At 44.2% G+C, this 12,737-nt stretch overlaps 2 protein-coding genes across 2 annotated transcripts; both read left to right on the forward strand.

Moving 5' to 3' along the window:
* The first annotated feature begins 42 nt into the window (after positions 1–42).
* Positions 43–5,594, forward strand: LOC120454632 (importin-5). Its single transcript, XM_039640120.2, has 5 exons — positions 43–422; positions 1,369–1,518; positions 1,583–2,677; positions 2,922–4,275; positions 4,414–5,594. The coding sequence occupies exons 1-5, from the start codon at positions 342–344 to the stop codon at positions 5,049–5,051; spliced, it is 3,318 nt and encodes a 1,105-aa protein (XP_039496054.1). The 5' UTR covers positions 43–341; the 3' UTR covers positions 5,052–5,594.
* A 252-nt stretch (positions 5,595–5,846) lies between these two features.
* LOC120454633 (protein spartin) lies at positions 5,847–10,992 on the forward strand. The gene is made up of 4 exons (XM_039640122.1): positions 5,847–6,153; positions 7,223–8,357; positions 9,840–10,146; positions 10,554–10,992. The coding sequence occupies exons 2-4, from the start codon at positions 7,238–7,240 to the stop codon at positions 10,783–10,785; spliced, it is 1,659 nt and encodes a 552-aa protein (XP_039496056.1). The 5' UTR covers positions 5,847–6,153; positions 7,223–7,237; the 3' UTR covers positions 10,786–10,992.
* Positions 10,993–12,737: the final 1,745 nt, after the last annotated feature.

Here is a 12,737-nt window from a genome sequence, read left to right on the forward strand (position 1 = left end):
GTTGTGTGTTATCGATAACGCGGGCCAGTGTTGCCTTGGTGCTTTAGCGCGATTTCAGCGTGACTGTGCCTTAAAAATTGTGTAAAAAGTTTAGTAAAAGGGAGGTGGTTAAGTCGCACAGCAGCTAATTCGCCACCCAGCAAAGAACTGGCATCTTTCGATTCACGTCTACCGCGAAGAGCGACCTAAAGTGCAGTGTGCGAATTTGCGACCCTTGGCAACCCAGCCAGTTGTTCCGTTCTGCTCTTTTCTAGGCGGCAGCCGTCGCGTGAAGACTGAAGTGAAAATCGTGGTTTCCACGAGTTCTCGTGTTTCAATTCATTTAAACCAGACAGACAAAGATGGCAGCCGATCAGGCCCAGTTCCAGCAGCTCCTGGTGTCCCTTTTGTCCACGGACAACGATGTGCGCCAGCAGGCGGAGGTGAGTCCCAATATTCTCGTTTACGGCGTGTCTGGGGATCTGGAAAAGCGTATTGCCGTCGCCTCGAATTTTCGATGCGCAATTTGCGATTTGAGGGTTGCGGATGATGAAGAAATATACTGCGGAGCAGCTGTCATCTATAAGATCTTCTCCCGGCACATGTGTACGTACGTCGGTGTGCGAATCGAACGGCCGAAATTTCAGTCGAATCTGATTCATCACACAAAACGTGTTTTCGCCTCCGCTTTGCCCCGAAATTCGCATGTGTGTGAGGGAGAGGGCGACGGATGACAGACGGTGCGAAGCAGGCAAACAAATCAAAATGGAAGCGAATTGTGCAATTTGCAAGCCGCCACATGATTTTCCATTGGAATTCGCAGTAGGTAATTCGGAGCACCGAGTGCCGCCGAAAACGGAAACAAAGAGCAGGTGCAAAATCCATGACACACGGTCCCAGTAGTCTGTCAGTTGATAAGGCTCTCGGATTTCGAAGTCTCGCTCTGGCGCCACATGGCACCGCCACGCCCACGCCACACCAACCACCAAACCCCACCCACTCTGCTGACCTTGGGTAGCATGGTACCGCTTCCACCTAAAGCTCCACCTGGGTTGCCAAAAATACCTATTTAGTGACCGTTTCAGCTTCACTTATTTAATTGTGATTTTCACCTAAAAATATAAATAACTAATATCCGCTTTAAATTGTATCAAAGCCTTATTTTGTCATGGTGGTATTTTGTTTACATATACAGAATTATATTTAAATTACTATTCTTAAACTTCTAAAATCTACATCGAAATTAAAATGGATATTGTGAGTTATTTTTAGTTTATGACAAAGAGAAAATACCCATATATGTACATATACAAATGTATATTACAAAACCATATATTCAACACAAATTCCAGACACCTAAATAATGTTTGTTTTGATTTCTAATTCAAGGACGCATACAACAACCTTGCAAGAGAACTGAAGGTAACGCATCTCCTGGGCAATATCCAAAATGGCCAGCAGTCGGAGGAGGCTCGACAGATGGCCGCCGTGTTGCTGCGCCGTCTGTTTACCACCGAGTTTATGGAGTTCTACAAAGGGGTAGGCAGAAACCCGTACAGATAATCCCCGTCAGAACATCATTCTTATATTATCTTACTCTCAGATTCCAGCTGAATCCCAGAACCAATTGCTTCAGCAGATTCTTTTGGCCGTGCAGCAGGAGGTGACACCGCAGTTGCGTCGCAAGATTTGCGAGGTAGTTGCCGAGGTGGCAAGGAATCTTATCGACGAGGACTGCAACAACCAGTGGCCCGACATCTTGCAGTTTCTCTTCCAGTGCGCCAACTCGGCTACGCCCCAGCTGCAGGAATCGGCACTGCGGATCTTCTCCAGTGTGCCTTCGATATTTGGAAACCAGGAAGCTCAGTACATTGATCTGATCAAGCAGATGTTGGCCAAGAGCATGGACGCTGGATCCGATCCGGAGGTCCGAGTACAGGCCGTGCGAGCAGTCGGAGCCTTCATCCTCTATCACGACAAGGAGAACGAGACGGCCATCTACAAGCACTTTGCGGATATGCTGCCACGCATGATCCACATTACTGGCGAGACAATCGAGGCCCAGGATGACCAGAGTCTGCTGAAGCTCTTAATTGAGATGACCGAGAACTGCCCGAAGTTCCTGCGTCCCCAGCTGGAGTTTATTTTTGAGGTCTGCATGAAGGTATTCAGCTCACAGGACTTTGAGGACAGCTGGCGTCACCTAGTCCTGGAAGTTATGGTGTCGCTGGCCGAGAACGCCCCGGCGATGGTACGCAAGCGAGCGGACAAGTACATCGTGGCTCTGATTCCGCTGATTCTGCATATGATGACGGATTTGGATGATGACGAAAATTGGTCCACCGCCGATGTGGTCGATGATGACGATCACAGCGACAACAACGTAATCGCCGAGTCTTCGCTGGATCGCCTTGCCTGTGGCTTGGGAGGAAAGGTTGTGCTGCCGCACGTAATGAACGCTCTACCGGCTATGTTAGGTCATGCCGATTGGAAACATCGCTTCGCAGCCCTCATGGCCATCTCGGCCATTGGTGAGGGTTGTCACAAGCAGATGGAGGCCATTCTCGATGAGGTAATGGCCGGAGTCCTGAACTTCCTGAGGGATCCTCATCCTCGCGTTCGATACGCCGCTTGCAACGCCATTGGCCAAATGTCCACCGACTTTGCACCGATCTTCGAGAAGAAGTTCCACAGCCAGGTAAGTCTTGTCTCAATAAGGCAAAAATTTTTCTTTGTGAAGACCTTTTAAACTGCGCATTAAATCATTAATTTTTTTGTAAAAAAAAAGTATTGAAAAGGCATTATTTCCTGTCGAATTGGTTTTAACTGCACTTAATAGTTTTCATAGAGTTACATCTAATCTACTTCAGATTCTGATTATCGACTCTCCCTACTATTTTAGTATTATTTAAATGTTTAAAAATGTTCTCTTGTTTCTTCAGGTGATTCCCGGTCTCTTGTCTCTTTTGGATGATGTGGAAAATCCCCGAGTACAAGCACATGCCGGTGCCGCTCTGGTGAACTTCAGCGAGGACTGCCCGAAGAATATATTGACACGCTATCTGGACGGGATCATGGCCAAGCTGGAGACCATCCTGAACTCGAAGTTCAAGGAGCTGGTGGAGAAGGGAAACAAGCTGGTTCTGGAGCAGGTAGTGACCACAATTGCATCGGTTGCGGATACCTGTGAAGCGGAATTTGTGGCCTACTATGATCGCCTTATGCCATGTCTGAAGTTCATCATCCAGAATGCAAACTCGGATGATCTCCGCATGCTTCGCGGCAAGACAATTGAGTGCGTGAGCTTGATAGGATTGGCGGTGGGCCGGGAGAAGTTTATTGGCGATGCCGGAGAGATCATGGATATGCTGCTGGTTAATCACACCGAAGGAGGTGAGCTATCTGATGATGATCCGCAGACCTCCTATCTGATCACTGCCTGGGCACGTATGTGCAAGATCCTTGGTAAGCAATTTGAGCAATATCTGCCTGTCGTCATGGGACCCGTGATGCGAACGGCCACCATGAAGCCTGAAGTGGCGATGCTGGACAACGACGAGGTGGAGGACATCGAGGGTGATGTGGACTGGTCTTTTATTAATCTTGGCGAGCAGCAGAACTTCGCCATTCGCACTGCTGGCATGGACGACAAGGCTTCGGCCTGTGAGATGCTGGTTTGTTATGCTAGGGAACTAAAGGAAGGATTTGCCGAATACGCTGAGGACGTCGTGCGTCAAATGCTGCCCATGCTTAAGTTTTACTTTCATGACGGTGTCCGCACAGCTGCTGCTGAGTCACTGCCTTACCTTCTCGACTGCGCAAAGATAAAGGGTCCACAATATCTAGAGGGCATGTGGTTGTTCATTTGTCCTGAGCTGCTCAAGGTAATCGTCACGGAACCGGAGCCAGAAGTGCAGTCGGAGCTTCTAAATTCGCTGGCCAAATGCATTGAGACCTTGGGACCCAATTGTCTTAATGAGGATGCAATGAAACAGGTTCTAGAGATTATTAACAAGTATGTGCTGGAGCATTTCGAGCGCGCTGATAAACGTTTGGCGGCCCGCAACGAGGAGGACTACGACGACGGTGTGGAGGAGGAGCTGGCCGAGCAGGACGATACAGATGTTTACATTCTTTCCAAGATCGTTGACATCACACACGCCCTTTTCCAGACCAACAAGACTCAGTTCTTACCCGCCTTTGAACAGGTTGCCCCGCACTTTGTCAAGCTACTGGAGCCCAGCCGACCTCTTGCTGATCGCCAGTGGGGCTTATGCGTGTTCGATGATCTTATTGGTGAGTTTTCTTCACTGAATTGTGCATTTCAATAGAACCGATACCTTAAAAATAATTTTAAAAGAATACTTGATTCGTTTTCATAATTTGTGCCACCATTAAACTAACGACTTTTCTAAACCCTCATTTTACTTACAGAATTTTGCGGTCCCGCCTGTGCTCCATACCAGCAAATCTTTACGCCAGCCCTGCTACAGTACGTGTGCGATAAATCCCCAGAAGTGCGCCAGGCGGCTGCCTACGGATGCGGAGTGCTCGGTCAGTTCGGTGGTGAGCAGTTTGCGGTCACATGCGCCCAGATCATTCCATTGCTGGTGCAGGTCATCAACGATCCCTTAGCCCGCGACATCGAGAACATTAATGCGACAGAGAATGCGATCTCGGCGTTTGCTAAGATCCTGAAGTACAATAAGACGGCGCTGACCAATGTGGACGAGCTTATCGCGGCTTGGTTCTCTTGGCTACCGGTGTCTGAGGATCCGGAAGAAGCCGCTCACATTTATGGCTACCTATGCGATTTAATTGAAGGCAACCATCCGGTAATTCTTGGGGCCAACAACTGCAATCTGCCGCGCATTGTCTCCATTATCGCTGAAGCCTTCTGCACCAAGGTGCTAGAGGCGCAGAACGCCACCGGCACACGTATGCTCACCATCGTCAAGCAGGTGGAATCGAATCCAGAAGTAATGGCCGCTTGCGCCAGCACCTTGAGCCCAGAACAGCAGCAGGCGCTGCAGGATGCCTACCGGGAGCTGGCGAGCAGTGCTTCCGCCTAGGGAATTGCACCTCATTCTCTCCAGAACCAATCCAATTCAGGCGAACTTGCCAAGGAGGGTAGGGTGGTGGCTTCAGCTACTCGTTATCATTATGTTTATGTGACCGAAATCGTCGTCGGAAGTATATGAAGTATATGTTCAACACATAGATACACGCATCATACATTTATGTGTACCATAGAGTTATCTGGATACATAATTCTATACATATTGTGATTTTAATCAAAACTCTTCTCCCGAAGACAAAAGTCTGCCTCGTTAGAATTTGACATGTTGTATGGATGAGATCCAAATGCCATCCCAATCACACACAAATTCCAATAGATTATTTTCTATACTCAATTTTTCATATGTTTATACATATGTGTGTATATACGGCCCGAACGGCCGCCTCTTTCTGCAAAAAGCAGGATGTAAAAGTTGTCCGAATCAATCGAAATATAATTTTGTGCATTCAAACCAGGATCGACAAATATATTCAAAGGAATAACATTTATTGTATTTTAAACATGATAAAAACGAAATAAATAACACTTAAATCAATATTTTAATTGCCATGAGCTTATGTTTTACAATTGCTTTCGCGCGTGCTTGAACATCGCTGCAAGCTCATCATATTATGTAAGTTTGTTTGACTTGATATTTGTTATTAACCTGCCCTGAAAGGCATATCTCATGTATTATTCAGGGCAGAGAAATAAGGAGCTATAGCATTTTAATAATAATTCTCTAAAGATTACTTTAAAAATCGTGGTGGCAACGTGGTGGCAGTAAACGTGCAAAGGCCTCCTAAGCAGCTGATCCGATTCGCAATGAAAACTAAGCGAATCAAAACAAAGATGGAAAAAATCGAAACATTTCACGAATAGAAAACAAGCATTCTGACATATATTTTACGAATTTAAGTTATATTTGGCAAACACGAATTTTAATTTAAAGACAACCGGGTGCACGAATAAAAGGGGGTAGAAAATTCGCGTAGTAAAACTTATGAGGAAATCGCAAAAGTGAGCGGTCCAGCGGTTCTTTCTGGAACACTAGATGACTAGAAGTGCAGACCAATCGCTCCAGCTTCCGCAGCGAATCAGACCAAAGGCTAAAGGTGAGTGCAACAGGCATTAGAAGGGCAGAATTAGAGCAGCTGATTTTATTATTTTGTAGCAATAATAAGAAGAAAAAGAGTCCCATTCCCAATTTGGTGACGCATATTGGCCACTCTTTTATTTGTAGTTTGTTGCCCCCCACGTCAGCATAAATCTCTGGCATTAAGTGCTTTGGAAAGCAGCTTGTGTAATCTCTGTTTGTTTGTTAAGTTATACGACTATCAACAAAAAAGTAATATGCTGTTACGTCGGCGTATTAGTGCCCGTGTCATAGATAAGGACTAGGGCCGAGGGGGAGGCATCTGATGTTCAGGCACCAGGTTGCCAGCGTAAGCTCGTCGTATTTTGATCGTGAAATCTGGGTTAGCCTCTCACCTCTCTAACATAACGAGAATAAATATTAGAAGTGTCAGTAAAAATAATTACATTCGTACCGTTCGTCAGTCAGCAGTCCTCACTGCCCCACAAGCTAAGCTGTCGCTTGATCGTTAAGCGATCGGGCAATTTTTTGGTAACATTCTCTCCCCTTTACGCGTCCGCTTGCCAGATGGATCGTCTATTTATACCAATATTACACATTTAATTTCTATCAATGAAATGCATTGCCTGGAAGAGGTGTGGTATGGAGGTATGGTGTTTGGTGATGGTCACGACCACGCTGCACTGATCTCTTGTAGGTCTGCTGTATGCCTAGGATCTCGTCTTTGTATTGTCGGAGGCCTTCGACTCCTTGCCACCCATCTTAAGACTTCTTGAATATTTCTTAGGATTGTAGGTCTTTCTTTACGAGGCGCACTCTTGACTTCCTGTCTGTTGGCTTAGAAGAGTGGGTCTTTCTTTACGAGGAGTCCTTTTGCCTGCCATTGATCTTTTCAGTCCAGGACTCTGGAATCCTGCGTAACAGTGCACTTACAAAATATGCTAAAGGAGAAACATGAATATAAAAAAAGTAGGATTTCCTAAAGATTTAATCTTCCTAAACCATAAAATAACCATAAATATTTAAAACGCAGACTAAAATTTACTGAGCCTGCTTACGGTTTCTAATGTTTGTGGGTTGTTCCTAAGATATTCGAGACTGTGATGGCGGAGGAGAGAAGCGAATTCCTGGAAGCATATGCTGGCATCAAAACAGCCTACAAAACGGTCATGACTCAGGTGGACCTGGCCGTAAGTCACGAGGAGCAGGATTCCTCAGCCCAAGCCATTGAGGCCTACGAGTTGGCCCTGCGTATGATAGAGAACACCTTCGGAATTCCAGTTGGTCTTCCCGATAAGATCGACAACGTGCAGGTGGAGTGGAACGATGCCTGTGCGCTGATCCAAAAGCTCAAAAGCGCCGAGTCGGAATTGAGATACCGTCTTAAGGTTCTGCGATCCCAGAACCAGTCCATTGATAATAAAACCATGGAGGCTAGAGAGGAAAATCGAACTAAGTTGGGAGCAAAGAGCGCGTTGCTGTCGGAAAATCCCTCCACGCATTATGACATAGCCAATGCTAGTGGAACACCAAAAACCTACAGGGAGCTGGCTGCCGGGTTGCGGGAGCTCTTAGCTGTACGGAACTCCCATGTCTTGCTGGATGAGCTCTTCCGTGCGCAGGTAAAATTGTACCGGGTCGAAGCCAGTGGAACTGTTACCTCCATGAGCGGTTCGTCCACTATGTCATTGGTAATGTGTACTGTGGGTGGCAAATGGAAGTACCTCAGTGGAATCTACTACATACAGTGCTCCGTGTCAACTGAAGGGGCTGCAGGGATTTGGCTCTACCCACTGGTTCCCTCGATTACAAAATGCTACCGAACAGAGTACGGAGCCTTTATTTTTCCGGATATGGAGTGCCAGCAGCCGGGAAATGCGTTTGGTTTGATGCTAACGAAAGAGGACCAGACCATGCACTTGGAGATGGAACTAGAGGACCTTCAGCAGTTCTTCCTTGACTTATTGGAGGCCGTACTCGCTGGCACGGTTGAGCAGCTAAAATCTCCGACCTCCCAACGTGCTGGCCTCGCTTCAGATACCGTTTCCGGATCGGAGCGGGTGTCTAGACACATTGTGAGTGCGGCTGATTTTATTGCTAGTAATCTTGTAAGGGGAGCCGAGAATACGGGAGGGTTTATGCTTACGAGCACTCCGTATCTAATTTCCAAGATGACGCCAGCCTCCGTAGATGCTCAGGTGCCCAGCTCTGTCCAAACTTCAGGTGAGTAAGATGCCAATAAGATAGTTATACCCGTTACTCGTAGAGTAAAAGGGTATACTAGATTCGTTGAAAAGTATGTAACAGGCAGAAGGAAGCGTTTCCGACCATATAAAGTATATATATTCTTGATCAGGACCAATAGCCGAGTCGATATGACCATGTCCGTCTGTCTGTCCGTCCGTATGAACGCTGTGATCTCAGGAACTACAAAAGCTAGAAAGTTGAGATTAAGCATACAGACTCCAGAGACATAGACGCAGCGCAAGTTTGTATGTTGCCACGCCCACTCTAACGCCCACAAACCGCCCAAAACTGCCACGCCCACACTTTTGAAAAATGTTTTGATATTTTTTCATTTTTGTATTAGTCTTGTAATTTTCTATCGATTTACCAAAAAACTTTTTGCCACGCCCACTCTAACGCCCACAAACCGGCCAAAGCTGCCACGCCCACACTTTGAAAAATGTTTTGATATTTTTTCATTTTCGTATTGGTCTTGTAAATTTCTATCGATTTGCCAAAAAACTTTCTGCCACGCCCACTATAACGCCTACAAACCGCCAAAAACTGTGTTTAAGACTCTCCTCCTTTCCACTAGCTGAGTAACGGGTATCAGATAGTCGGGGAACTCGACTATAGCGTTCTCTCTTGTTTTATTTATACAATGGAAGCGCTGAAAAAACCTATTTATACCCGTTACTCTTAGAGTAAAAGGGTATACTAGATTCGTTGAAAAGTATGTAACAAGCAGAAGGAAGCGTTTCCGACCATATAAAGTATATATATTCTTGATGAGAATCAATAGCCGAGTCGATCCATGTCCGTCTGTCCGTCCGTATGAACGTCGAGATCTCAGGAACTGCAAAAGCTAGAAAGTTGAGATTAAGCATACAGACTCCAGAGACATAGACGCAGCGCAAGTTTGTCGATTCATGTTGCCACGCCCACTCTAACGCCCACAAACCGCCTAAAACTGCCATGCCCACAATTTTGAAAAATGTTTTGATATTTTTTCATTTTTGCATTTAGTCTTGTAAATTTCTATCGATTTGCCAAAAACTTTTTTCCACTCCCACTCTAACGCCCACAAACCGCCAAAAACTGTCAGTGTTGAAGACTCACACTTCGCGAATCGGGAAACTCGACTATAGCGTTCTCTCTTGTTTTATTATAAGCATATTACATCTTTTTTTGGCAAAAGTGACGCATAGCAGATAACTATTTGTTTCAAAATACTTTAATTTAAATATAGCTTCCGTACATTAAACAGTGTACCTAATGATGATATTAGTTCTTTTGTGTTTTAAAGGTGCGATCGCCACTACACATGCACCTCTATAAGAGGTGGAAACATTTCATTCTTAACTTAACTTAACTTAATTAAAGTTTAGTGTTTTTTAGTTTGTACTTTTTCTATGAATAATAAGTGCTGAATGGTGTATGTATCTAGTAGTAGTAGTACTACCCTTGTTTTCCTTATAGTTGAGGTGGCCCAAAAAGTGACGCACGCCGCAGCCGGAATGACAGGATGGATAGCTGGAAAGGTTGGCACTGCCTCAATGGCAGTCGGTCGCTACCTGGCTCCTCATATTCAGGAACAGGGCTCTAAATTGCTGCAGAAGGGATTCGGCTACGACAACAGCAAGGCTAATAGCACCATGGAGGGCGCCATGACCATCGCGGCAGGAGCCGTGGAAGGAGTCAGTACCGTATTCGATGGCCTCGAGACTTCAGCCAAGATCCTGGGTTGCAGCCTTAGTGAAAACTCCGTCAAGATAATCGAACACAAGTGGGTTGAATATCTTAATTTTGTCCGAATTAAAATAAATCATATACGTTGCCAACGGTTTGGCTAATTTGAAATGATCCGAAGATCATTTGTCACTTGTGAATAGCTTACGAGTTACTCTTATAAAATGCACCATTTCTAAAATATGGGCGATGTGTTATCAAATTATCAAGGATTACAAAATATTACTCTATCTTAAACTCAATATCATATAAATAATACAAATACCAATCCGTTCATATATGTTTAAAATGTCAAGGAAAAGTAGATGAAATTGGTAGTCAATTGATCAATCAGTTACAAATATGTAATATTACTTAATTCGAGGTCTAGCTCTACAAAAATATCAATATGCAGGCTTATTTTATATTTTATATAATTACATAAATGTATATCTACAATTTCAGATATGGTCAGCAGACGGGAAATCTGGCTAGTGGCACCTTCGACACGGTGGGCAACGTTTTTGTGGTCAGTCAGAACGTGAACTACATTACTCCGAAGGGCATTGCCAAGAAAATGGTCAAACGAACCGGTGAAGCCGTGGTTAGCGACTATAAACGAGACTTAAGAAAATCGAAATCTCATTTTATTGATGCCGGAGCCCTTTACCCGGATCTCCGGACTTTAAAAGAATAGCGCGAATAGCAAATGAACTAACTATATATTATAAACGTTGATATTGAACTATTGATATGCCACTTATAGCTTTTTATTAGAGGTCCTCCCCATTTTGTCAAAAGAAAATATTTTAATGTAAAAAAACGGATGAGAGATGTATGTTACTAACTTCTGAACCACAGAAGGCAATGACTTAATTGACGAAATACAGCAGATTAAACAAGAGAGAACGCTATAGTCGAGTTCCCCGACTATCTGATACCCGTTACTCAGCTAGTGGAAGGGAGAAGGAGAGTCTTAAACACAGTTTTTGGCGGTTTGTAGGCGTTATAGTGGGCGTGGCAGAAAGTTTTTTGGTAAATCGGTAGAAATTTACAAGACTAATACAAAAATGAAAAAATATCAAAACATTTTTCAAAAGTGTGGGAGTAGCAGCTTTGGGCGGTTTGTGGGCGTTATAGTGGGCGTGGCAGAAAGTTTTTTGGCAAATCGATAGAAATTTAGAAGACTAATACAAAAATGAAAAAATATCAAAACATTTTTCAAAAGTGTGGGCGTGGCAGTTTTGGGCGGTTTGTGGGCGTTAGAGTGGGCGTGGCAACATGAATCGACAAACTTGCGCTGCTTCTATGTCTCTGGAGTCTGTATGCTTAATCTCAACTTTCTAGCTTTTGTAGTTCCTGAGATCACAGCGTTCATACGGACGGACAGACAGACGGACAGACGGACGGACGGACAGACGGACAGACGGACATGGTCATATCGACTCGGCTATTGGTCCTGATCAAGAATATATATACTTTATATGGTCGGAAACGCTTCCTTCTGCCTGTTACATACTTTTCAACGAATCTAGTATACCCCTTTAATTCTACGAGTAACGGGTATAAAAATATTGCAAAGACAAACATGTTATAAGAACAATATAATTATACCCGTTACTCGTAGAGTAAAAGGGTATACTAGATTCGTTGAAAAGTATGTAACAGGCAGAAGGAAGCGTTTCCGACCATATAAAGTATATATATTCTTGATCAGGATCAATAGTCGAGTCGATCTGGCCATGTCCGTCTGTCCGTCCGTCTGTCTGTCCGTCTGTCCGTCTGTCCGTCTGTCCGTCTGTCCGTCTGTCTGTCTGTCCGTCCGTATGAACGCTGAGATCTCAGGAACTACAAAAGCTAGAAAGTTTAGATTGGGCATACAGACTCCAGAGACAGACGCAGCGCAAGTTTGTCGATTCATGTTGCCACGCCCACTCTAACGCCCACAAACCGCCCAATACTGCCACGCCCACACTTTTGAAAAATGTTTTGATATTTTTTCATTTTTGTATTGGTCTTGTAAATTTCTATCAATTTGCCAAAAACCGTTTTGCCACGCCCACTCTAACGCCCACAAACCGCCCAAAGCTGCCACGCCCACACTTTTGAAAAATGTTTATATATTTTTTCATTTTTGTATTAGTCGTCTAAATTTCTATCGATTTGCCAAAAAACTTTTTGCCACGCCCACTCTAACGCCCACAAACCTGCACTTCTACTAGCTGAGTAACGGGTATCAGATAGTCGGGGAACTCGACTATAGCGTTCTCTCTTGTTTTTTCTTAAGTTTTATTTTCCAAAAAACAACTAAATCAATTTAAACCGCAGATTGAATGCATATACTAGATTCGATGGATTCAGGATGACACGCTCAATCATTAGTAAATTTTTTGTGAAATTTATGCGATTTCTTTTTGTCTTTCCAAACTATAAATAGTTTTCTAGCACCCCAACAACTGGGTAACAGCTAAATTATAATGTACTAACTTTTGTTATATAAGGGGTGGTTATGCAAAAAAGGCACGTTTTAGAATTATTAGCTATCTTCACTTATTTAGAACCACTAACTCTATTTTAGCAAAGAATTTCATATGACCGCATTTAAACGCTATTTTAGAGCGTTAGAACGTAAATGGCCATGTAAATTAT

The sequence above is a fragment of the Drosophila santomea genome, chromosome 3R (assembly GCF_016746245.2).
Source record: "Drosophila santomea strain STO CAGO 1482 chromosome 3R, Prin_Dsan_1.1, whole genome shotgun sequence".
Classification (NCBI taxonomy): Eukaryota; Metazoa; Arthropoda; class Insecta; order Diptera; family Drosophilidae; genus Drosophila; species Drosophila santomea.

Excerpts from the sequence above, each read along its gene's own strand:
- LOC120454632 (XM_039640120.2), top strand. The coding sequence starts at position 342 with ATGGCAGCCGATCAGGCCCAGTTCCAGCAGCTCCTGGTGTCCCTTTTG. Across the intron at positions 423-1,368 it reads ATGTGCGCCAGCAGGCGGAG|GACGCATACAACAACCTTGC; the intron begins GTGAGTCCCAAT and ends TTCTAATTCAAG. Across the intron at positions 2,678-2,921 it reads AGAAGAAGTTCCACAGCCAG|GTGATTCCCGGTCTCTTGTC; the intron begins GTAAGTCTTGTC and ends TTGTTTCTTCAG.
- LOC120454633 (XM_039640122.1), top strand. The coding sequence starts at position 7,238 with ATGGCGGAGGAGAGAAGCGAATTCCTGGAAGCATATGCTGGCATCAAA. Across the intron at positions 8,358-9,839 it reads CAGCTCTGTCCAAACTTCAG|TTGAGGTGGCCCAAAAAGTG; the intron begins GTGAGTAAGATG and ends TTTTCCTTATAG. Across the intron at positions 10,147-10,553 it reads GTCAAGATAATCGAACACAA|ATATGGTCAGCAGACGGGAA; the intron begins GTGGGTTGAATA and ends CTACAATTTCAG.